Source organism: Caloenas nicobarica, chromosome Z (genome assembly GCF_036013445.1).
Source record: "Caloenas nicobarica isolate bCalNic1 chromosome Z, bCalNic1.hap1, whole genome shotgun sequence".
Classification (NCBI taxonomy): domain Eukaryota; kingdom Metazoa; phylum Chordata; class Aves; order Columbiformes; family Columbidae; genus Caloenas; species Caloenas nicobarica.
This window is the reverse complement of record NC_088284.1, coordinates 26,263,944-26,291,051: the sequence shown is the minus strand read 5'-3', so window position 1 is coordinate 26,291,051 and position 27,108 is coordinate 26,263,944. Positions and strand designations below refer to the sequence as shown.

At 39.9% G+C, this 27,108-nt stretch overlaps 1 protein-coding gene across 4 annotated transcripts in view; it reads right to left on the bottom strand.

Annotated features, from left to right (window-relative positions):
- Positions 1-11,885, bottom strand: part of IL31RA (interleukin 31 receptor A) — a 41,427-nt gene extending 29,542 nt beyond the window's left edge. The window contains exons 1-4 of one of the 4 annotated variants that reach the window (XM_065656210.1): positions 11,617-11,885; positions 9,147-9,211; positions 2,851-2,916; positions 363-659 (exon numbers count right to left, since the gene is read on the bottom strand). In XM_065656210.1, coding sequence (XP_065512282.1) covers positions 363-659; positions 2,851-2,902 — 349 coding nt within the window. In that variant the 5' untranslated portion in view covers positions 2,903-2,916; positions 9,147-9,211; positions 11,617-11,885. The remainder of the gene's footprint in view (positions 1-362; positions 660-2,850; positions 2,917-9,146; positions 9,212-11,616) is intronic. The other 3 variants (XM_065656211.1, XM_065656214.1, XM_065656212.1) reach the window with 3 other exon arrangements.
- Between the last annotated feature and the right edge of the window lie 15,223 nt (positions 11,886-27,108).

Here is a 27,108-nt window from a genome sequence, read left to right as displayed (position 1 = left end):
AAAGATTGTAATTATAATTTATTCGGAACAGCAGATTAGAGTGGAAATCCTCCCTTGAGAAAGCTAAAGTTGGCTAGGCTAGACAAAAGACATAACCAAAGGGACAGATCCAGTACCCTCTGAACTCAGCAGACAGCATCCTCTCACTTCAGCTGGCCAAAAGTCAGGCTCAGAGAAGTTATGGACCAATGTCAGTAAGGAATGCCTGCAATTTCTGTTTTACTTCAGAAAAAAAAAAAAGGATACTTTAATACAGGTATCTTACCATGCCACAAGCTTAAAAAAATAAAGTTGTTTTAAAAGTAAAGAATTTTAAAGTGAGTAAAAAAATTTACAATCAATTTTTCTGCATTTCTACTTACAGCCAGATTTAACTTCAGTGTGAACCAAAAGTTGTTCATTCCCCAAGTACTTAGTGAAACACTTCACATGAGCTTTGCTGTAAGTGAAATTATGGATGGTTACACTAGATACAGTCTCATTCACAATGTTATAGTTTTCCTGAGCGATCAATTCATGATTTAATTTCCAGATGATTTGGCTTGCATTTCTGTGAGGTGTGTAGCGTTTTCCAAGAACACAAAATAGTTTCAGGGTGGATCCTCTTTCAATTGCAGGAGACGGAGGAAAAATGTCAGCATCTCTGATAGAGTTTTCATCTAAAGACAAAATCAAAGATATCACATAACCTAAATCCTTTCTAAATACCAGTGGAAATATGATAACTTATTTGTTGTCCACAGGTCATTCAATTAGGGGTTTTTTTCATATGGAGTTGATTTAAATAAAATGCTCACTTAGTCACTCAAATTAAATATTGCTGTTTGGAAAATCAGTTCACACTAATTACCATATTACCATAGAATCATAATAGAACCATAGGGTGGTTTGGGTTGGAAGGGACCTTAAAGGTCATCTAGATCAAGGCCCGCTGCCATGGGCAGGGACACCTTCCACCAGGTTGCTCAATGCCCAGACCAACCTGACCTTGAACACTTCCAGGGTTGGGGAAATATGTATATTTTACTATATGTTATAAATTATATAGGAATTATGTTTCTATACCTTCCCAGAAATAACATAAAAATTTCAACTCAAATGTTTTTTAACAGCAGAAAATGAAGAAAAGAGACTATTTTAGACATTTAGACATTTTAAATCTGTTTTTTTTTTTAAAAAAAACCTATATGTAAAATTAGGTATGTATACTATTTAGATGTTATCATCACTAATTACCCTATCAAAACTACATCAAACTGGTAAGTTTAAAATTTATAAGTAAGCTGCAACATATTTCAATATTTCATTGTCCCTTTTACTTCTCATAGAATTCATATCCCCAGATGGAGTGCAGGAATTGTACACAAAATGCATATAAAAGGAAAACACAGAAGCAGGTTAAATTAATTAATTCAGCAAAGTTATGAAGCAGTGCAAGAACCACCCATTAGAGTCCTGCAGGAAGGTAGCTGTTTATTTTTTTGCTGCTACTAATTTCTTGAAGGCAAATTTCAGAAATAAATCTGTTAAAAACAAGAAAACACCAACTTTTACAGACATAATTTCTTTACTAGAATGTAGGAATGAAAGGGAATCAAATTTTAAACTTTCTTGCTTGTTTTCTGGTAATTCACTCTCTTTTGGGTGTATTAACTGTAAATTGATTTCTGTGTTTCTTTTTGTGTCCTTTTTGTTTCAAAGTAATTTCTTTGTGTTTCAAAGTCATGCTCATGCCTATTTTACACTCCGCTGCACAAATTTTACTGTGTATCAGTTGTAAGCAATTACCTGCACTGTTTCATATATTATTGTTCAAGCTTTTACAAGACATGCACCCTTCTTCTGTGTAATTACTGAGCAATTTAAGACACAAATAACATCCTATAATAAATTACTGTTGTCGTATGTGACAAATTGCACGTAAGCTTTCAGTTATTGTCACAAACTCATGATTTCAATCTCTCTTTGTGATTTCCTATTCTAACCTATACTATTCAACCTAGTTTAAAGCGGCACTGTTGCCACAAGAAGCATGTTTAATCCTCAGCCACTCATTTACTGCTCTTATCCCTTTGCGTGCCAGTAGAAGTTCCTGTGTAGTGAAGCAAAAGGAAACTGATAGAGATGAAAAATAAAAGCTTGGCAAAAAAATAACATGGTTTTCCATCCAGATCGGATTCCTCACAGCTCCACAACCTGCCACACAAACATGCACTCCAGCAGAAGAAGAGGGAGATGAGAGATGGAGGGAGTGTGGAACCATCTGCTATTCCAACTTCAGCTGTTACCACACACACCATAATAGTCACACATTGTTAGATGACTTTTAAAATTAGGAATAAGAACACTAGTAGTCATTGCATGAATCTCTGAATAGGTAATATTTGACTTAAAACAGTCCAAAATCAGCAGATATTAACTGCATTTTAAGTGTTCACAAATTACATAAACATTAAATTGTTCCATCAGCAGATCTCCAAAGTTACTAGCCTTTATAACCCAACAGGAATTGAACTATGATATGAATTCCAGATGCAGATTCCCCTCCTATAACCTGTGCAAGAGGGAAACAGTTAACAAAGTAAGTTTTAAAATACTTATTTTTTCCCTTTTAGGGTTTTAAATACAAAAGAGAACAAATTCAAGCTATCATGATCGCAATTAACTTTCCACAAGAGTGCAATATCAAGAGTGTCATAAATTAATTTTTCCCTCTATATTGTACACTATTACCTACTAACTTCTATTTTATTTAACTTCTCAGAACTTTTCAACATTCCATTTGGAGAATGGTCACATTTTGGAAATTTTTCTAAGGGCAAGACAGATGCTAACAATTGAGAAACATACCTGCTATAGAGCTGCAGAGCAGGACGAACATCCAAATCAAGGAGAGGAACATTTCCTTTTCAGTAACTATGGGCATAAAGTAAAAGTAAAAATAAAATACTTCAAGTAAAAATGCCCCTGTAATAATTTATAAGCATTTGTATAAGACTTAATAATGCTATTCAGCGTTTCTCACTTGTGTTCAAGCTAAGTACTGCTTTGTTTAAGTGTTACTTTCCTTCACAATGGAAGAAATTTGATGCAGTTTTCCTAAGTGTATACGTTTCCTATAAAGATGAGAGAGGTAAACAAACCTGAAATCCTCCTGAGGGCAATCCAATCCACCTAAGTAATTTACCATCCAAGGACCTCATAAAGAATTGGTAAGAAATACATCTATATCCACTTGAAATCCAGCCTGCCTAGCCATCTTCCAAGCAGATTCACTTAGCAGAGTGAATTCTTTGGAGAAGGAAGGCTGTTATAGGAGGAATTATGTGTATTTCTTGTTCACCACCACCTAACGAAACATTCTTTAGGAAGTGGCAACAGTCCCAGGTCACCACCCACCCGAAAGAGGGTACATTCACATTGGTTTTATGCCAGCTAACTGTCCCAGGCACCAGACTTGAGGACATTCTGCAAAGGCAAGGGAAGGCACCTCTCTTTGGCTTGCTCTTTGACGCTGAACTGCTGTGCAGCCAAAAAAAAAAAAAAAAAAAAACACCACACAAAACAAACCCCAAACCGTAGGGTACGAAGGAAGAAAGCGAAGAACTAAAATGATTTCTTCTAAAGGTACAGCTAAATCTAAGGTTGCGGGGGGGAAAATGAGAGGAATCAAGCACTCCCCTTGCCTCAAGCACTGGTGTCATCACTCATAGAATCACAAGGGTGGTTGGGGTTGAAAGGGACCTCTGGAGGTCATCTGGTCCAATCGCTCTGCCCAAACGCAGTCACCCAGAGCAAGTTAGTTGCCCAGGAGCATGTCCAGAGAGCTTCTGAAGATCTCCAGGGATGGAAAGTCCACAACTTCTCTGGTCAGCCTGCTGCAGTGTTCAGTCTCCCTCACAGTGAAAAAGTGTTTCTTGATGTTCAGAGGGAACCTCCCATGTTCATGCTCAGTGCCTCCTGTTCTGTTGCTGAGCATCACCAGAGAGACTGGCTCTGACCTCTTTGCACCTCTCCCTTCACATATTGATGGGATATGAGCCTTCTCTTCTCCAGGCCACATAGTCCCAGCTCTCTCAGCCTCCTCCCATATGACAGATGCTCCAGTCCCTTAATCATCATTGTGACCATTCACTAGACTCTCTTCAGTATGTCAATGTCTCTTTTGTACCAGGGAGTCCAGAACTGGACACAGTATTCCAAGTGTGCCCTCACCAGTGCTGAGCAGAGGGGCAGGATTACCTCCCTGAACCTCCTGGTTACACTCGTCCTAACACAGACCAGGATACCACTAGCTTTCTTTGCCACAAGGGCATAGCGCTGGCTCGTGTTCTACCTGGTGTCCCCCAGGACCTTTTCTGCAAAGCTGCCCTCCAGCAGGTCAGCCCACTGTCTGTATTGGTGCCTGGGGTTGTTCCTGCCCAGCTGCAGGATTTGGCACTTCTCCTCGTTGAACTTCATGAGGTTCCTGCAGCCCATTTCTCCAGCTTGTTGAGGTCCCTCTGGACGGCAGCACAATCCTCTGGGCACATTAGCCACTGCTCCCCGTTTTGTGTCTTCACAGCTGCTGGAATTTTCAGCTCTCCACACTAACCAGTATCTCAGGAGGCCTCCAGGCAGGAGGCAACTGCTATCTCCCTAGAACAGGTATACCAGCAGCTTTCAGACCAAACAGGCCATCTCCTCGTCCCACAGGTTCAGACAATCCTAGGAAGCAGGTGTGCACCAGGCCACTGTTTGGGACAAAGAACTTCTTGGTTTCGCTACACAATGAAGTTTTACAGTAATCCAAAAGAGAAAACCATAGTAAAAAAAAATGCTTTGTGCTCAGTTTCTGCTAGAACTCATCTTAAACATTATTTTCAGTCCGTCTCAGGAAGAATTTTATAAACTTAAAGGCTATGACAGTGCAAAACAGGAAAAAAATAATGAAAAGTATACACGGGATAAAAAGATAAACGAGGGAGGAGTTTGCCCAGTGACACATTCCTGAAATACAGCTGTAGCAAGATGTGTACCAACAAGAAGAGCAACTACAAAAAGAGAATCTGTTACTACTTTAATCACCTAGGGTGTAAGTTCTTGTTCTCAAAGCAGTAAAAAAGAATTATGCTAAAAAGAACCTGAAGCAATTGTTCCAAGTATTCTGCACCAGTAGGTGCAGAATTAAAGAGAGATGGAGATTTAAAAATATTTACATAGTTACTTTTACACTTTAGAATTAACATAGTCCATAGCAATGTTGACGAAATACTAGAATTTCCACTGTACTGAAGGTAAGAATATATTCATCTTTCCTAAGCACTAAAATGTGTGGGTTTTCTTATTCTATTTTTGGTAGTTTAAGAAAGATACCAAAGTTAAAAAAAAATCAGTCTCAAAGTCATGGCTATAAGAAAACTACATTACATTTAAAAAAAGAAAATCATAATGATGACTCTAAAAAAGGCAATCTGCTATATTACAAAAAAAAAAAAAAAAAAAAGAAAAAGCCTATGAAGTTTATCAAAGACTTGCCAGTGTCTTTCTTTGCTTACCACTTGGCAAAGCTCTCGCAGTTTTTACTGATATTCTACATATGCTGGTTTGCTATTTTTGAGGAGACACGAGATAGAAAAGGCTGCATTTCAGCCAAAATAGTCCAGCTATTTCCAAGAATAAAGAAAATGCTTTGTTCATCATATTCCTTTGGCTTGCTCCAGCAATCCCACATTTTTAGCAAGGAATTGGAACCCAAAAGCCTTGGGAAACCATAAACACATGCTTAAATTATGCTTGTGCCAAAAATACCACATACTACTGCATATTCCACCACAGTGGAACACAGTGCCAAAAGATCAGACGTGGCAAATGTAGCCACAATGACAAGCTAAAAGCCTTTGAAAAATGCTGGTTCCACATGCTCACCAGAAAGCTTAAACAGCCAAAGATCCCATCCACACTTGGCAAGTGCTCCTCATCCTGCGCCCACTACTACCTGCTCCTCCTCTTCTAGCGCTCCTCTAGTGCTCATCACACAATAAGTCGCTTTTGCCTGCTAAAATAGCAGAAAATGAGGCAAAATTTTTTATTTGTGCCATGTTACCAAATGGAAGCAACTTGCTACGTGGCTTGACAGACATCCAAGTTGGTGAGCTAGAGGAGAGGACTGGGGAGAGAAACCTCCATGACACATCTTCCCAGCCATGGGCTGTCGGTTTGGTTCAGTCCTGACGCTATGTTGCATTTCCTTCCACTTTCCCCAACACCAATTAGCAGCTGGTTATTTGACAAGCCAGCTGCTAGTTAACACACGTCAGAGACCAGGGCAGGAACTCAGCAGGTTACACTTACTCACATCTTACGTCTTTGTCAGTATACTGATATGTGACTAAATAGCTCTTTGGCTGTTTACTTAAGAGATCACACATGTAAAAGTGATGAAAGAACATTCCTGAGTGAAAGTCACATCATAAATTCAGAAGTGCTTCACTTAAAGTTACCTGTAAAAGCTAAATTTTGATGGCTAAATAAATAGCATGAACAGAATTGCCTTCTTCAACTACTTAAAAAACTGATTCACCCAAGCCAGATTTATGCAGAAAGGGACAATTCTCAATGAAGGTCTCATTAAAAAAAAAAATAATAATAATAATTGCGTAACATAGTTGATGAAACAAGGCTTTCTCAATACCAAAACCTCTGGTTTTCCATTTTCATTTTGAAATCTAAGTTGTTTGGAACTACTATGGTTTAAAAATTTAAACAAGTCAGAGGAAAAAAATCACCCAAAGTAACTTTTCCTCATAATCTATTTAGGACTATTTCTTAATCACCCTTCTCCTCCATTTCAGGACAGGAAAGCTTTTTCCATTCAGATCCAATTCCAAGATTGTTTTTAGCTACACAAACACATACTTCTGCATGCAGTGTGGCTGTTACACCGTGTGTAAAGAACATAGTATGTCTATAAATGTAAAGGTAGTATGCCTTTAGCCTGTGTAAAACATAAGCCCAGTGATCTTCAAGAAGTTCTAACATCTTTGCTGGAACCTGACAGGGCACCCTTTCCTACTGACACACGTCTAACAGCTATGAAACAGAAAGGAAGCTGAATAGCCACTTCCGTCTTTTATTTAGTCTTTACCAGCAACTGCTACAGCTCTGCCACACCAGCCACCATTCGGAGAGACAGACCTTGCCCTATACCAGCCAACGCTGAAGGCCAGGAGCTCCAGCCTGCACTCAGCCCCACTGGACCACCCGACTGCCACGTCATGCACAGATGCAATTGGAAAAGCCATAACCATCGGTTTTCAGAACTCTGAGATTCAAATCCATCAGCCTTTACAAATATCCTAGAGGGAAAAAGGACATTTCAGGTGAACTTCAGCCTCCTTCGTAGATAGCAGAGTGCAGAAGCATCAGCTTCCAAGACTGGTCATGATTCCATCAAGGGCAAGCAGCAGTGAGCACAAGAATAGGAAAACTGAGGTTTCTCTGCATTGGTCAAGGAGAACGACATGTCAGCTTACTGGAGGAAGCAGTAAAAGTGAGGCACGGCCTAACGGCTTTTCCCAGCTCTCTAATCCCTATAAATCATGCACTGACAGGATCATTCATGGGAAAAATGACAGACATTGAAGTGAAAGATCATGAGTACACTCATTTCATAACCCACAGTCCTTAACTGACCTAAGAATAGTCAGCTGAACCTGGAAGAATATGATTTAAAATTTTAACTTTTAAATATCACTTGATTTAAACAGGCCTTAGGAACATTTTGAAAAATAAACTTATTTAAATTTGAAATTATGACAGCCGACCTTAAAATATAATGCTATCATAATCTACTAAAATCACTTAAATCAATTCAAACAATATCTATTTATTGAGAAAACAGAAACCACTAAGCTTACGGACACGTCTGAAGGAGCAACATGGACAAGAGCCCTTTGATATGCTGTGCCAGCTTTTGACCCCAGAAACTTGTTCTGAAAATGCAATAGCAGGCAGAAGAAAAAAAAAAAAAAAAGAAAAAGAAACAAACACTACATTCATCAAGTTCAATGACTTGTTAAGAGCGGCATACCAACTGGAAAATGGAAAAGCAGGAAAGCTGTTTTCCTCTCTCAGTCTCTAAACAAAAAAAAAATGGGGGAAAAAAAAGGCACAAAAGGATAAGATACTTTTGTTCCAAAATCCTGAAGGAGATAGTGACCAGGAAAGGTCAGTTCATGCTGCTGATAACATTTATTTTGTTTGGTAAAGCCTAGAGCTGTAGATGCTAAATGTGTTTTGATAAGCCCTTTCTTTTGTTGTAGAACACTACTTAACACCATGTAGAATACCAATACATTTTATTATAAAATGCTGTACATTTTATTTAATTTCCAATTTTTACCTAAATGCAGCTTGGTACTAAAACAGAAAAATAATTAATCCATAGCTAGTCAATATAATATAATTCATTATTCTCTGAACAATCATACCAAATAAGCCTCTAAATATATCTAAATAAGACACTAAATACGTCTTATGGTACAAAATGTCCAACTAGGTAAAAAACTCACAAAATGAATGTTTGTTTGATACTTATTATACCCCATAATAAAAACTCAATTTTTAGGGAAAAAGCTTAACGCTACAAACACAAAACAAGATTTAACTTCTTTCTTTTTACATGCTGGCCACTTTTTTCGTTTTAACTACATAATTCTACCTGATTTGATAATGCTCACTAAAAGGAAGGCCAGGCCGCCAATGTCACTAGAACTGAAGTTGGTGATACTACCAGAGAGAACTGCGGCACTGTCATTCCTTGTTCTTTTTTCACGGAGGGAGAAAAAACAGTCAAGCCAGGGCTTAAATAGCCTTTGTGTACAGGTCTGGTTTTGGAACCTTCTTCTTGGGCTCTGTGTTTGAGGGACCACAAAGTCTACACTGGCTATTAGAAGAGTCTACTTGGAGAGACGATTTTTTTGTCAGACATTTCCAGTAAGACGTTATTAGGACGGTTGCCTTTGTACCCCTGCCCCGAGCACAGTCTGTCAAACAAAGGTAGAGAACAAGATGTCTCTGCCACAGTGAGCAACTAGGGGAGAAAAACGGATGGTCGCTGCAGAAGGATCCATGCATTGAGATATAAAGAAAAGCAGAAATCTCACCGAGAGAGGAGGGCCAGATCCAAATCTCTTACAGTTGCCGCATCTGGGTGGTTTTAACCTGAAGTCTGTACAGAATACAAACCTGTCAGAAGACCAAAGCAAAGATTTTCTGTACTACTTCAGAGCATTGGTTCACCTTGTCTAACCTTGCCTCTTGAAATAAGACCATTCCAAATGTTCCAGAGTAAGATACATGTCCGCTGCAATAATGTTAGCAAAGTGTGTTTCAGAAGAAAGCAAATAAAAACTTTCCTGGACTATTCAGGGAATCAGGTACAGCCCCAAAATGCAGGATATATTTATAATCCCTGTCCTACTGTGCTGTAGGTAACCCTGTGCTCCCACAGGCACAAAAAGGAAAGAGAACAAAATGAGTGCCAAACCTCACTTTCATACTTTCTTATCACTCAGAAAAGATCACTGTGATCCCGCAGCTTACCTGTGCACATAATAACACCATTCTGAAAAAGAGATTTAATCATATATTCTAGAAAACATCATAAACTTGGGCTCACTACAGACTCAGCTGAAGGTGAGTTTTGTGCTTATACTACTATTGCATTATTCACTATTGGGTTTACGAATTAATTTAGAACACAGACAATACCTACACACCATTTCATCTCCTCTCTTTTTCATGGTGATTAAGAAGCTTGCTTACACTCCTACTATCAAATATCTTTCTCCATATTCATCTCGACCTTATAGAAATGTAAAAACTATACATTAAGTCCTCTTTCAAAGGTTTGTTTTCCATATCCTTTGGTTATTTTTAAATATTCTCTTTTGAGGATTCTCCAGTATTTCACACCCTCTTGAAGTGCGGACACAATGTCTGAATAGTCAGAGCTGGATTTACAGAAATGAGCTACAGTCTCCACTGCATTCACGCAGTGAATGTGTAACATGAGTGGGAAGCCTCTGCACAGATAACCTTCACCAATTCCTTACCACCTTTCACTGCTGGATGCTAAACACCTCGTGTATCTTGTTATAGGAACACAGGATCACTACCAGACGCTTACCTCCTGCTCCTATAACTGTACATCTAAGCAGGTCATTAGCCCCTTCCTTTCCCCAACAGAGGACACAGTTATCTAAAATGGGGTTTATGTTAGTACTTTCCAGAAGTTTTTTTGTCCTGTTGAGCATCCTCTGAATTCTTTGATCCCAAATATGTTCATCTTGGTGTTGACCTGCATAAGACAATCATTGGATCGTCCTACTAATTCAGATCTTTTTGTAAAGGTTATATGTCCTATTTTTCTCTTGCTTACTACCCACACTGTAAACTTTACTAGCAATATTTTTGTATCTTAGTTAAAAGTACTAGCTGAAACATGGAACAGTGGTGTGAAACCAGGGTCCATGGGACGTACCAAAACCAGTAACGTTTTGAGACCTCCAAGTGTGGCATGGTTTAGTTTAAAATGTTCTCTACAAGCACCAAATAATGCAAAAAATTACCAGATTTACATTATTATTCTAAAAAAACCCAAAATTTTTAACATTGAATACTGTGACCTCTATGATATAAACCTAAAGCTTTTCTTACTATTTTATCTCTTTGAGACCCATTTTATTACTGATTAGCCGCTATCTGACAGAAAAATCTGAACTGAACATTCTGTTCTTTTGCTCAATACATGAAGCTTTCTTCAAGCACAAAAACATTCTTGTGCCCAGTGTCTTAATTCACATGTAGAGGCTAGAAATTGGATTTCAACTATAGACAATCATCTTCAAGAGACAACAGTCACACTGTTCATCACAGACAAGAAGTTCAGTGCAGCTTCCCCAGCTTAAGCACGAGCGTAAGTGATACTCATGACATATGTACACACAAACATAATACCAAATTACTTCTTCCCAAGAGGCAGAAACTGTGCAAGCATAGAGAGAGCATGGGGCCAATATACTTAAATCTGATATGCCACTTCGAGAAAATCTGAGTGAATACAGACAATTTATTCAGCCAGCACTTAGGAAAGAGCTCTTACTGCCTTTGATGACTGCATATACAGCAAACATTTCGAGAACTAACTCTTACCGCTGCACATACAAAGAAAACCACTGCCAAGCTTCTGTATCATTTTCTTCCCAAAAAGAGACAAATGCAATCAGCTAAATGGGAAGTTTCAATTTTTACTGTCTCGTGGACTTGAAAGAAACTGAAAGGAGTTGCCTGGCCTGGAGAGACACAGAAGCATGCACTGCCTCAAGTCTGGGACGAACATCTGGAGAGATGTGAATGCAAGCACGCATCACGGCTGGTAAAGATCCACTGGACTAATACTCAGGGGATGCATTTCACTCTTTTCCCATGTACCATATTAAGAAAAAAAAGAGCAGAGGGACCTCTGCTTAATAATAATAATAACAATAATAATAATAATAATAATAATAATAACAACAACAACAATAATAATAATAACAATAATAACAATAACAACAACCACCACACACTCACCGCAGCAGCAGAACGGGTGTTTCACTCAACAGGGACCTCTGCCTCCCCGGGACTGCGAAGGGATGTACAAAATGGGAAGTTACCAGGCTCAGCACAAGTAACACTTTTTCCTGTAATTCTGAAAGACACAAAACCACCGTCCCCGGCGCCAGGGCTCTCGCCGAGCCGTGTCAGAGCCTCCCGACGCCAGCCGCCCCCGCCCCGGGGTGCGGAGGTGCCGCTGGCGGGGTGTGAGCCCGGAGCCGCCCCGCCGAGCCACCGCCTCGGAGACCCACGCGGGACCGAAGGACGAAGCCTCCGAGACGCCTCCCCCACCCCGACCCCTCCTTACCGCTGCCTGCCGCCCGCCCCCCGCCCCCGGGCGGCCAGGAGGAGCCAGCGCCGCGGGCGGGGGTGATGCTGACCCAACCCTGCTGTCCCCAGACGGGGGGGCAGCTCCCACAACTGCAGGTTCTTAGGGCGCATTGGCACAAATCGCGCGGTACTCTCAAGGGGCACTGAGGAGTCGGCTCTGCAGTGATGTACACAGCAAGATTTTGATGCAGATGAGTCGATTCAACAATGCTTTTAAATTGCATAAACGCGCAGCGAAACAAGCGTATTAGGTAACAGCCGTCGCAGAAGAGCGCTCACACTAATGTAACTCATGCATCAGCGCTGCAAGAGAAACAACTGAAGTTACGATCGCTTTTAAAACTAGCAAATGTACTCCAGTTAATGACTTAGAAGAAAACTACAGCCATCAACAACATAAAAAGGAATAAAAGAGAAAGACTACTGCAATTAAGATGCATTCTGTGAAGTTCATAAATGGAAATCTAAAGTCCCCAGTAATGTACCTCTTACTAAGCACTGACAGTGTTTTCTAAGCACTCTGCAAGAACAGATACTGCATTTTAGTATCTGCCACGGTTTAACCCAAGCTAGCAAGACAATCACAATAGCCACTCGCTCACCCCTTCCTCCACCCTCCCTAATTGAGGAGAGAATCAAAAGGGAAGGGAGAAACTTGGATTGAGATAAACACAGTTTAATAAAATAACAAAATACTAATACACTACCGGTAAATATATACATATATAATAGAAATACAAGATACTCAAGGCAATTCCTCATGAACTCTGTCCACAACTGAGCAGCCAGTCCCAGCAAGCCACACCTGGTCCGAACAGCAGATCCCAGAGAGAGAAAAGAGAGGAAAAAAGGCAGAAAGGCTCAGAGGCCTCTGCAAGATGGCAAAAGCCGGACTAAACGTTCTGCACCAAAGACTCCCCTGGCTCCGACGAAAAAAGAGCAAGCAAGCAAGAAAACAGAAGAGCAGAACCAGAAGATCCCTTTGCTCCCAACTCTCCTTAAATAATTAGCATGACACTAATGGGATGGAATACTCTTATTGATCAGTCTGGATGTCAGTCAAGCTCTGCCTCATCTATGTCCCCTTTCTCGCTGCCTCACACCTGTGGGCAGAGCACTCAGAAAGTCCTTGGCTCTCAGACCAGAGCAATTAAAAACATTAACTCTGTGCTGGGGAGTTGTCTGCAGGATGTTCACCTTCTTTCAGCTCCCCCAGCCCCTGTCTTTCCCATATGACAGTCTACATGCAAAAGCACAAAGCCTGATCAGTGTACTCACTGGCTTGTGCCCGTTCATTAATGAGAGGATTCAGGAAATGCCCCTTTTGTTTCATTCAGGTGTTACAAGAAACCACAAGCAGCCCCCACAGCCAGCAAGCAACAGGTTTGTACTGCGAGCTCAAAAGCCAGTTTCACATCCTCCACCTGCACATGCACCATAATTACTTGTGCTAATTACCTGCCAGCATTCACAACTTATGTTGGTTTCTGGAGTTTCCATTGGTTGGTTTGGGGTTGTTTTTGTCTGTTTTTTCTTTTGTGTGCATGTGCTCTGTTTGTTTGTGGTTTTGTGTATGTGTGTTTCGTTAGGGGTTTTTTGTCTTTTGTTTGGTTTTGGGGTTGTTTTGGGTTTTTTCTCCCCTTTAGTTTTTTGTTTCTTTCTTTGTTTTGTTGTCATGTTGGTGGGTGTTTTCCTACTGCTGCTCATCCCAGTCTATGAACGAGCAGAGTGGTTGAGAGCAAAATCCCCCAGGGACAAGCCCTGTGTCTCAGGCCAAGCTGCTGGTGGGCTGATGCCCACTCCCCTTGACTCGTTCCTACTGTCATGACTTGTCCCGCTCACATTTTTGCACTGCTCTTTCCTTCACAGAAGCCATTTGAACACACAAGCTCAACACCCACTGCAACTTTCAGAGCACTTGTTTGCCATCACCCTCCTCAGCTAATCATCAGATTCAGCCAGGTAGCCTGTTTATTCTCCATTTTTTGAATGATGTTGCCTTCTCCCCATGATCCATGACCTCGTATAAGGTTGCACTGTGAACTGCTTTGACATTCTGAATTCCCTCTACTATTCACAAGTATTGTAATACATTAGCATGCATAGCAATATTTTGAAAACTTCAATTGATTTTACTACTAGGTAACACATAAAACAGAAATGTAATTCAACAGAAACAGACCCAAACTGTAACCAAAACTCTCCTTGACATACCAGAATTATTTCATTTTTTTTTTTCTTTACTGAGCATGAAAGAAAGGGCAGGACTAGTCCCATATTTTTTAAAATATTTGGACCTTTATTCTGGACTTGATCTAATAGTTGCCTGTGATGACAGATTAATACATTGGGGTTTTGACTTACTGAAATATGGCTGCTCAGTCTTTCAAAGTGATGAAGAGTTGCATCAGACCTAACAAAATTGTTAAGCAAGTGCTTAAATTTTAAGAACCTTGAGTTATCCTTCTGACTGCCTCTGGACTATTTACATGCTTAAACTAAAGCTCTCATAGTCTTAAATGTTTTTGTGTCGACTGGGATGTAGCATTTAGGAGATTCCAGGATGCAGAGGGCACTTAATGAAAGCAGCAGTGCCTGTTCCAGTTACAACCATTTGTAATGGTTTAATAGTGAAGGGAAAAAGCATCTTACAAAAACATGTGATGTTATTTACCAAAAGTGATTTGCCACAGGAGAGAGGAAACCTTTCAAGTATAACAGAAATCATGCCAAAAATGTATTTTCATATCCACACTTAGAGACGCTTTTATCCAGTTTGCGCATGAATGCTCTAAAAGGACAAACTCTTCTGTCCTGAGGGCGGGAGGCAAATGAAGCTACTAGTCCCGAAACACAGAGGAAGAAGGTGCCTCCAAAAGCATGACTGATGGTTTTCACTGCCCACTCCTCTCTAGCAGTGATCTTTTGGCTGGTGATGCAGGGGTGGCTGCTCCAGGGACTGGCTGATCCCAGATGCTACCACTTCTCGAAGGGAGGCATTTGTGCTGTCCCTGGTGGCAGGATGAGACAGGACACTGCAGAATCACTGCTAAAAATCTGACCCTTGTCACGCATTACTTTATTACCTTACAGTAGTTGTTTTGAAAAGCCTTTATCTTCTGTATTATGTATGACCACACTCTATGAAGTTACTAATCACTGTATAATTACGGTGAGTCTATATAAATTAACGTTTTGGCATAGAACTGTGTAGTTAAGTGAAAAATGAGGTGCATTTTCACTGGCCAGTCTGCAAATTGACCTTGCAGCATTAAACCGTGCAGTCTTGATGAAAGCAGTTTGATGGAAAACATGCAGAATTTTACGTCAAGTGACAAAGTTGTTTTTAACCATGAAATAGCTGAAGACCCAGTGATATCTTAAAAGTGGGGACACACACCCCCCACCACCACCAACTACCAAAACATGAGATGGTAACATTTTCTAAAAATCATCCACACAGAGAGGACACCCTTAAGTATTTGAACTGTGATTTCAAGAAGCAGTTAAAAAACTGCCACATTTTTGAGCTGCATGTACATCCATCCAATTGGGATGCAAAATGTGTAAAATAAAAAATACTCAAGTGCCACAGCTGCACAAGAAAAGAACAAAAACATTTTGAAATTTCAGGGACAGCTAGGCCAGGTTCTCATTCAAGGAAGGAAAAAAAAAAAAAAAAAAAACACTTCTAATTGTATCTCACTTTTTCAGCCATTTCTGATAGTTGTAAATAATTTGAAATTTATTTACTGAAAGCAGTTCTAGGCTAAACATTCTTGCCCCGCCACCCCACCACCAGTGAACTGAAGGCAGAAATGAGTGAATCAAAGGGATCCGTATGAATGGGCAAAATAGTAACGACCACGAGAAGCAAACTGGCCGTGTCCACATTAACCATTTCACCAGCATCCTGAAAAGCCATTGCCCATTGCTGTTGGCAAGGAAGCAGTCAGGATGCACATGGAAGTGACATATCTTGAGAAAGTAGTATTGCCTGAGCTACTCTGATAGTTTTTCTACTTTGCCTCACAAACACCTAGCCAAGGCAAGACCAAACCTAAGTCTCCTCTTAACTCTGCCCTTCCCATCTATTCCCACCCTGCCTATGGCTTTCCAATCCACACAAGTTCCCTAGTCCTTATAGTGATACTTCTTTTTGTATCCTGCTACAAAGGCTTTAGTCAAATCTTGATGAGCTATTCGCTTGAAAACCAGGCACTTCCCCCACACTTGACACAAAGTATTGGCTAATTCAAATACCAAAGCCATAACTTTATTTTCCTATAAATTTGTAGTCATAATGTAATTGCGAAAGGAGGCAGAAAAATATTACATCTTTGGTCTCTAAACCAAAACCTCTTATACTGAGTCTTTTTTGTTTACCTTCTCAAGTCAAATTTAATACTCATGTTATTATAGACTGCAAAAGACCACCTGATTGAGACTTGAATTTATTTTTACAGGAGTTTGAAGGTAGCCATGTCACAGTTTTTGTGGACAGGTTTTGTAGCTAAAAAAGTTTTAACATAAAAGCAATCTGTAACTTCATATTTCAACTATTTTAATTATTTTTATAGAAACATGGGTTTTAATTGTTATCCATCATATTTCTAACTACTGAAAGGACAGCAGCACTTCTTTGAAAAAAGGCTTTCCTGGTGTGCACAATAGCAAGTAAAATTAACAGTTTGCTTGTGTTCACACTCATAAATTCTAACTCCTTCAGAACCCACAGCTTCCTTGCACAGTAACATTAAAATTTCTATGACTTCAGATCCGGCAGGTTAATGTCATGGGAGACGAGTAGGAGGGTTTTAAAGTCACTTTGCAAACAGACACATTCTGACTGCTTTATGGGATCACCAAAGACACATAGTTGTGTAGCTATGCCATATAATGGAAACTACAATTGTAAGAATATTTTTTTCCTGTCAGTAGCAGGATAAAACTTTCTTCTGCATATGAAAACGCATTATTATCAGTTTATTAAAGGTACGATTCCACAGCAATGCAAGCCAATGCAAGCTGGCACTGCCCCAGTCTCTCCTTCACCTCATCAACATTCCTGACTTGCCTCTTATGCCAGTACTTGTGCTCACAATACCCTGTATAAGCTCACTCAGTCCTACATCACTTGTTACGTTCATTTTTTCCTTGGCCAGTGGCCTGAACCACCTCATTTCCCTAAATTTAGGGGCCAAGTATTGACTTTCATTGACTTATGCTATTGCAGAATCATAAACAAATACCACGAGTGTCTTTCTATTCCCTACTGATTCAGCTTGTGGGGAGGAAAATCCAGTGAAAATAGTCAGATTCTGTTACCAATTTGAATATACAAAACTCTGTTTTTCAGTAAATAACTTGTGATCAGATATCTACTAGCATCAGCCTCCATGTAAGGTTGCATTTAAGGGACAAAAAATTAACTATGTCCTTCTTAAGTTTCATTTTAGGACAACATAAAAATTCCACAACAGTAGCACCCTCAAAACTATGCTCTTAAATTACTAGTTTATGACTACAGCTTTGGTTTCAATGCAATACATTGGCCAAGCTTATGACTACATTATCACTGAATGAGGAACAATAACGTGCAACAACTTTACCACTTTAATTCAACACAGTTTTAGAGACAATCTCTCCAAACCTAAGAGAAGGGGTAAGAAATGTACCAATTGCTGTGCTGTGCAATGAGCAACTGCCCACACTTAATATACACAATAAAGTTTTAATGGCTATGTGTAATTATTTGTGAATCTTGTTAACCTCTGTTCTAGAGAGGATTTATTCCTCAATAAAAGAATCAGGTGTTTTCCTAAGAAGGCCACAAAGCTGTTACCCATTTCAGAACAGAGAACTGTGCAATACTTCCTTCCCGTCACGTCTTCCTTCACAGTGTTGCAACACCATGACAGCAGCTGTAATTGCAATCTGTGAAAACGCTGGCAAAGAAGGGACACTTTATCCCCAGAGTGCTGCCTCTGGAGGTTTACTACAGAAAGGTTTTGCCTTTTCATCCTGTGGTAATGCAAGCTTCCCAAACTTTTTACTACAATTATAAAAGCAGAGAAACATAATTAAAGCCATTTGTGCAAACAGACTAAGGGAATCACTGAAAATCCCATGTGCCTTTAATAGGAGGACTACAAAATGCCATTTCCTCTGATTTTCCTTCCCAAGAACACAGCAAGCAGGCACTCCCCATGACGAGAACAACCAGTGTGAGTTACTCCTGACACAGAGCCGCTGCACAGGGGGAGCTGCAGGAGATCATAGTAACCACCACCTGCATCAAAAGCTAGTTTCTCACAAACAAATAAACAAGTTAACAAAGACAAAAAAAAAAACCAAAAACAAAAAACACCCACCACGCCTATGCAGCAGAAAACAGCTTATTGTACAGCTACTCCACCACTTTCAGCTTTGAAAAGATTCACATTATTCCCAGAGCCGGCAGCTTTCAAAGGCAATATGCTCAACAGCACCACACTTCTCCAAATTAAAGGGCAGGAAGTGCAACCACACACAGGTGACATATACAAAACTTCTGAGAGCCAAAGTAGCTTCCTCAAAGGCAAACCGTGTTAATTATCAGGTTTGCAAACTCTTGAATCTCTGCTTAGCAAAGCCCTTGCTGAGCTGGCCCTCAAAATCGACAGCAGGGACATAACTTCTCAGCTTTCCTACCCGACAGCGACGTGGCTCCTGCCCCACCATGTGCCATCCCGGGCTGGGTGCGCTCTGCAGTGGCAAGGTTTGGGTACCAGGGGCTGCAGAGGTGAGGAGAGGCTGGGGATGCCCAGTGCCGGACACTGATGGTTCCAGCCAGCCCCAGCAGGACCACCACAGGGTGCAGCTGATTCTCTCTGCCAAGCTGCTGCTGCCTCAGGGAAAACGTGTTTAAGAAGGGGCAAAACACACCAGATAGGCAGAGGAAGAGGGAACAAAAAGGAGCAAAAAGCAGCAGAGTGAATATGTGGTCCAGAAGACAAATTCCGTGGCAAAACAGGCGTTTCCTGCAGTCCACGGAGGACCCACACCAGAGCAAATAGTCTCTGCAGCCAGCAGAAGACCTGGGCCACACCAAAGGAAAGGTGGGAGAAAAAGCGCAGCATGAAACCTCTACATACTGACCACAACACCCCCTCCCGATCCTCCATGTGCCCCGCGTTGCTGCTCTAAAGGGAGTGAATGCAGCCTGCAGCAAAAACAAGGCAGGGAGGGGAAGTCCCTGGAGTAAAGTTGAGCTTGGAGAAGAGGGACAAGAGGTATTCTCTCTGTTTCAGTGCTTGTCTTTTTGGTTTCCAGTATCTGAATCAGTAATTAAATATATCTATATATTAATTGGCAATAAAGTTAATTTTCCACAAGTCTATTCTGTTTTGCCTGCAATGGTAATTGGTAAGCAATTTCTGTTTTATCTTGATGAGCTTTCTTGTTCTTGTTCCTCCTTATTCTCACCTGCTGAGGTGGAGCAGTGGGGAGTAAGTGAACAGCTGGGCAGGAGTTTGTCCATTAGCCTGGGCCAACACACCACATTCATGTATATTCTTTCTGCTCCCTCCGAAATCAACCAGATGATATAAGCTGATGAAAGTGAGGGCACATCAGACACGAAGCTTTGCTGCCAATCCTGAAACCAATTTGTCTGTACAGAGAAACTCACAGAAGCTTCAGCTATGACCGCCCTGTACTGAGCAACCAGCACCCAGAACAGAAGCTAAGGGTAGGCTGGTACAACCAAGCAGCAGCTCAGCAAGAACTTCAGCAAGAACTCTGGCATCTCAACCAGAGCAGCAAACAAGGTACCACCATTTTTCTTGGCAGCCCCAGGCACATGCTCAATTTCACATATGTTGTGATTCACAACTGATTGTGAGCATTACGAACTCCATTCGCTGGCGATGAGATTTTTAGTTCACTGAGGGTTCTACCTAGAACAAGCAGAGGGATTGTAGACTTTGTAAACTGTCAGTCTCCAGCTGGGCAGCTTGGGGCCAGCCACTGTAGCAGCTATGAAGAGGCTTTCTTCTCAATTATGCTGGCACAGTTAATGAAGTGTTTTCTGAAGCTTTCCAGAGTGGGGAGAGGTAAGAGGTAAACCACTTCACACTAACCCTGCAAATCTGAGGTAGATCTTGGTGACTGAAGAATACAGTAAGTACAAGTGCCCTTTATAAACATAAAGAAACATCCCTAGCTCAGTTACGGAAGCAAGCATAACTAACCTGAATTTGAGACTAACCCGAATTTGAGAAGATACTTGCTAAATCACCACATTTCTGGAATAGGACAGTTTAGGAGATGTCTCTGACACAAGTTACTTGTTTCCAAGTCTCTGAAATTCTCACAAAGGATTCATAGAATTATTTTAGCTCCTCAGTCTGTTGGGGACAGAGCAGGGGGAGTCAAGCGCATCCGAACACTCCCTATCTGGATACTCACACCTCCCAAGGAGTCAGGACAAGTTGTCTTTACTTGGTCAGATCAGGCATTTTTGTTGCTGTGGTCTGAGGTCAGGTTCACCCTCATGACATATCAAATGTCTCATGAAAGGTATATTTTTAGCTAGGACTAACATGCTACCAGTTATCTACACCTTCTAATAAATCATTGCTTTCTATTCTTACGTTGCATATGTTGTACTTGCAGTCTTTTTGCACAAGAAAAATTCCCGAAGTGGTTCAGTTGGAGCGGGTTACATGTTCACCAGTATACACAGTAGATGTAAATAAAACGTGTGCAGTTCTAGAAGTGACCTCTGAAGTATGAGCAGACCAACTGCTACCAAAAAAAGCTTACAGTGCACACTCAGCAATTCCTTCATTGAAGAACAAGACACTTTACTTACTACATTTAAGTATGCTGCATATGACCTCAAAATACAGACTCTACTAAGGAAAACAGTGTGTTTCCTTTAATATAATTCAGTTTATTATATGACTGGCATGTTTACACTGAGAAGCCCAAGGAACAGAGTTGCACGGGTAGTTTCCGTTTCAACTGATAAATGATAATGGTCTTAAAGGGAGAAAAAACAGCATTTTGAAGTAGAGTGAGTGGAGGGGAGAGTTGAAATTTTGGATTTTTTGAGTTAATCAAGACAAAGAATTATTGGTAAGTCATATGGCCTGTTTTCACCTCCATGCTACTAGCAGTAAAAACAAAGTGCACTAGAAGGCCAAAATGGAGTCAATTTCTTTTGGTTCAAACCTCATTCATCTTTCCAGGAAAAAAAATATATTTTTGTAAGCAACCATCCCATCTCGTGTGACTATGTCCACATTTCACTTTGAACAGTGGAGGAAGAGCAAAATACAGCATTCCTTAAAGTTTGGAGCTGCTTTGTAAGGATTAGATATCAAAACTTATTTTAGCTGACTCAGAAAGACAACAGCGCAAGGAAATCCTGCTTGATAGTATTACACTGCAGTAGTGATGACAAGCTACTACACTAAAACCAGGTAACTACAGCCACTGCCCATAGTTTTCTCAGACAATACCAGCAGGCAATAGGCATTGTTACAGCGAGTTCCAAAGAAAGTAATATTCTTCATTTATATGTGGAAATCAGGCTCTGACAGATGAATCAGATTTCTACAACTATTTAGAAGCATAAGGAGGAAGATGGATATTTTCAGTAGTGTTTCGCTCCCAAATAATTTACTCAGTCGAGTCTGAACAAAGATCTGACTCCCTAGTCTGAAACACAAAGCAGTTCCTCTATGTATCTTTCCTCACAGTAACGTATTCACTTCTTTTTAATAAAAAGAAATATAAGCCAAATTCATTACACTCAGAGATGCCAAAGAATGCACAGTTAATTTGAAGAAAACAAACAGCATAAAATGAAAAACATTTAATATTTATATTTCAAGCACCACTGAACTATAGCCTAGAATTACTGTCCACTTTGTTCCAACATTTTCCTTAATTAGAAAAAATACAAAGATCAGATGAATTTGAAGAGAATGCGCTTAAATGTAAGACTCCCACATCCTTGGTCCACATTCCACTGGCATATGATTTCTTCTACTGTTGCTTATTGGATACAGCGGTTAACAGATGGAAACAATCATACCATAAAAATCTCAAACAACAAGAGGGTTTATAAGAAATGTCATTACCAAAGACTGAAACTAAACACGTACAGTTATAGTCGCAGAAAATTATATCTGCAGTGATAGAAACAAACAGTGTGTTCATCTTCAACAATTCCTAATGTACAGAACCAGGTCCACATCAGACCAAGACCCATCCCTACATATTATTACTGAGTACAAAGTTGTGACAAATGTCTCAATATCCCCTTTTGTGTCACCAGGGATTTCCCTGGCACTGCTGAACAGCATGCTGGAATTATTGAACTTGCTAACATACACAAAAAAGCCCTACTTGTTATGACCTAGCATTAAAGGTTCACAGTTTGTCTTAAATCAAAGAGGAAGTTAGATTTTGTATAAAGCCAGATGACATACTGACAGTGTCCAGTGAGCTCATTTTCTACTCCCTACCCTGAGATCAATAAGGAAAGACAGCTCCATACTCCGGTATTTTCCAAGCTAATTCGTAGGAAAATGCAAATTCCAACAAATACTACCAACAATTAAAAAGGCATTTTCAGAACAATCTCTTTATGAAACCTTCATTATAGTTTGCTTTCCTATCTGCCAAAGTACCATGGAGGACTTAAATCAATCTTGTATTAAATAGTTTTGAGGAGATAGCGCTGTGTCTTTCTGTTGGTATGCGCTCGTTTATAATCCTTCAACTCCCACATGCTTAATTTTTGGGTGCAGATGCATCCGTTAATCAGCAAGTTCAAACACAGTCAGAATGGATGCTTTTCTCAGATACTACCTGCAAATCTCTTAGAACTAGTTCATAGCTGCAGATCAAAGGCTGTAAACCATAAATTTACATTTTCCTTTAGTGACATGAACCGGACATAGCTTGTACTCAAAATGGCATCCCACTAGCATCAAAAGCAGAACACTTGCTGCAATGTTGTTTTATGTATACCCTATAAAAATCAAATCTCACTTTAACTTGGAAAAAAATTGCCAAGTGCTCTTCTCTGGACTACTATTACCTGCTCTGTTTCTCCAACAACCCTAGAAATAGTTTCTATTCACCTTGAAGACTGATGACTACAGTGATGCCCTGAATTCAGAAGAGACTCTTCCCAGCCTTTTTCACCCCTATTGCTACCTGAAATAGTAGGGATCATATGAGGTTCTCAGTCCAACCTCTTGCTCAAAGCATCAGTGAGTAGACTGAAACATTTGGCTCAGGGCTTTATCCTGCCTGGTCTGGAAAACTACTGAGGACAGATCTGCACCAGGACCTGCTGCTCCATTATGATCCCAGTAAGAAAGGTGCTCAGGCTTTTTAAAGTATCATTTTAACACTATCAGATCTCAGCATTTGTCCAAGCTGCACTGTGTACAAGTCCTGTTACCCCAGCATGCCCAGGTCACTCTGTATGGCACCCCTGTTCTTGAACGCATCTGCTGGTCCCCCCAGCATGTTATTTATTACCTGAGAAGCAAGTGTTCCCTCACCTCCTCCTGATGCTGATGCATCCTAGGATATTTTTTTTCCTTGCTCCTTAAAAGTAGCAGTTCACAGTCATCCTATGATGTACCAGAACTCCCAGCGTTTTCTCACAAAATCAAAATCACAGAATAGTTGAGGTTGGAAGGGAACTCTACAGGTCATGTTGCCCAACTGCTATAAGCCTGAAACTTACTAAAACGGTTTTAATTTCCTTTTCATTTTTACTCAGGAATAGCTTTCAGTTCTTTATGCAATTTCTTGGCCATCCTCTGTACTAATACACCGGTAACTTTTATTTCTAAAAACTTAATAGCCTGAGAATATTTTGAGTCAGGACGATTATTTCCAAGAAGATTGTACCAATTTACTTCTAAGATACCATACCTGACTGACTTTGTTTGTAAATTTGTATCCCGATTACCCAGTACCAGGTACTTGGGGGAATGCAGTTTAACTACACAATAGCGACAGAACATTCACATAATACAAGAACAGTACTACCTGCAATCACGGCTGTACACTAGTGACGTTCATACCCCAGTGTTGTTTCACATTTTTACCTGTACAGGACTCAAACACAGCTGTGGTGGAAATCTGAGAGATGGAAATTGAAACCACACATTTTATCATTTGGTGTGAGTCCCAGAAAATAAAGGATATTAAAAACAATTTGTGTGTTCCTACTGTAGCAATGCAATAGGATGCACTAATATAATCAAGGTATGCAGGGTCATCTGTTTTGTACTATTATTTCTTCTTTATATGTGTGTATATATGTGTATGTACAAATTTATCAAACGATTTTTAAGAATTATTTCAGGCATCCCAGAAACAAGCAATAAAAACCCAAGTGAATGAAAACCCAACTGCTAAATGAATTCTGCCATGTGTTCGGAAAGCTGCAAAATCACACCAATGATCACAGACAGACCAGTAACAAAAAACCAGACATACACACCATCCATACTGAGTTCACAGGATCAGAGCAGACATCTGTCCCAGCACATTTCAATTCTAGGAGCTCACAGACCAGTTCACAGAATATCCAACCTCCCCACTCCTAACTGTCTAGCAGTTCCAAATACCACAACTCGCCTTTACAGATTTTATTTCCTTTCTGCCCTTATGACTGCAGTCCTCTTGGACTCTGACAAAAAAATTCATCAGAAAGAGAGGTTGAGACACTACATTGTTACTGTTGCAATGTGACAGAAATAAGAAAAAAGCAGCATTCATAGTATTCTTGAAGAAAAAAGGCTTAACGTAATTTTGCAACTCTAGCTTGGCAAGAACCCCCAATTTAATCTTGAACTATGCTACAATAAAAACCAGCATTTTTTATATAAACAGAGGTAAAGATCAGAAAAGAAAAAAAACAACCAAAGGAAAAAAAAAACCCAAAAAACCAAAAAACCCACCAAAACATTCAAGGACCTGAAGTTAGCACCAGTAGAAGTATCTAAAGGGAATTACAGGTATATTGTTCCGAGGTTCCTATCAGTTCACTGAAACCTTTTAAGAACACTTACACCACCTGGAGGACAACTAGACTCTTAAGATCCTATTAAAACAATATTTCCCAATAAGACTTTCAGCATGTTCTCCATATAAACATAAAATTATCCAAGTGTAGGAATAAAAGTAAGAGGCAGCTGACAGTGCGCTTCATACCCTATCCCAACTTCCCTTATTTATTAAGTATTTTTCTCCAGCTGAGAATAAGATTGAAATATTTTCCTGTAGAAGTTTAATCTACATGCACTTCAAGAATTGCAAGAGGCTTGGAAAAAAACCCAAATATTCAAGAAGGAACTGTAGTTTTCTACAAATACGATTCCTGAAATTTTCAGTTTTCTTTAACCCTAATTCTCCCTCACTCCCATTTTAATGGGCATTCTATACTTCTGATCCAACATCAGACTTGGTTCTTCCACCTCTCACCCTCTCAAAATGTCGTATCTTATTTTCCTGTTATCTCCTTACATCTAGGGACAGGTTTTGTTTGGGGTTTTTAATATTTTTTTTAATGTTTTTGTTATGATGAAGCAGGAAAACAAGAATTAGCAATATGAACACATTTGCTTGTGGCAACTCCTACCACTTTCAGAAACTATTTGAAGAAGTGGCCAGTTTTATTCCCTTAGGAAAGGGGCAGTTCTGAACACACAGAAAACCAGACTGAAGCTGTAGAATGCACAGGTAAGAAATAAACATTTCCACATAAAGGAAAGGCAAAGAGTCTGTCATGCCCAGAATAATGTGGTGTGTGTTGAAAAGTACTGTTTTAAGGTTATTTATGGACTCTCATAAACGCAAACTCAAAGAACAAATGTTTGAAAACATTGTGCCACCAACTGTTTCAGAAGGACTTCACCATAGGTTCAAGATTTATGCTTGCACTATTTAATGCATTACCAATTATCACATAGTAATAATTTTTGTATTTTTTGGTCTTATTTTGGTTAATATTTTTGATAAATTCAATACCCTACAGCACATTTACACCTAGCTGAAGCTGAAGAAAAAGAACATAGTTCATGCATAACGCTACAATCTTTCAAAATGAAGAGACACTATACTGCAGGACTGCATGCAGGAGAGTTCAAGCAGAAGTTCTGTGCAACCTCTTTATCTGGAAACATGACGAAATAAATCAAGCAAGTCTCTGCATGGAAATACAAGATGCAAGAAGTATTTATAAAGAACAGAGTAATGAAATTGTAGATCAGCAAACATGTGCATTGACAAGATACTGCAAGTGTGCACACATTCACTTTTCAGTTTTGGTTTTCTGAGTAAACTTTTGTTTAGTTACAAGTAGACACATCAACCCTCTTCTCACCCATGCCAAGTTACATAAAGATGAACACTATTTTCTCAAAATATTGAAGGAAAGCCCATGAGTGCTGATAAACATCCTGTATACAAGCACTCTTAATTCTTATAGGGGTAATTCAAGATTTTGTACTTGATAAACTGTAATAGTTACTAAAAAGCTATTCTTATTTGTAGCTTGGAAAGTAATAATTAAATGCAAGCCTGAGACTGCAGCTCTAACTTCCACCCACATCTTATGGCCTTTAGTCAGGTATGACAAGTACCTGCAATTCCTCTGAAGATGAAATTCCACCATGTTTAATTTTTCATGCAGTGCTTCTAAAGGAAGATGTGGAGCAATTTCAGCACTTAGTTCCCAGCAGCAAAATTTGACAGTGCACTACAGTAACAGTAGCACTAAGCTAGAAAAGCACTGTTTTTTTCTTATCTAGATTTTAAAGCAAGTAATTAAGTCCAGAACAGCTCTTTAGATAGTTACAGAACTCCCTCTGCTGACCCCATACAACTCAAAAGGTTTAAGACAGGCAAAGCAAAAAACACACCCAGTGATCTAAGTGGTCCTCTAAACAACGCTAAGACAGGTTCCTTTCATCAGTTTATTCTAGGACACAAGCAGCCCATGATGCATTTCATTTGCTTTTTGCAGAAATGGAAAGCTTCAGCAACTGTACAGATTCCTCCAAAAATTAGTTTGCTCACATTTGTTGCAGCTAGCAACCAAAAGCACTCAATTTA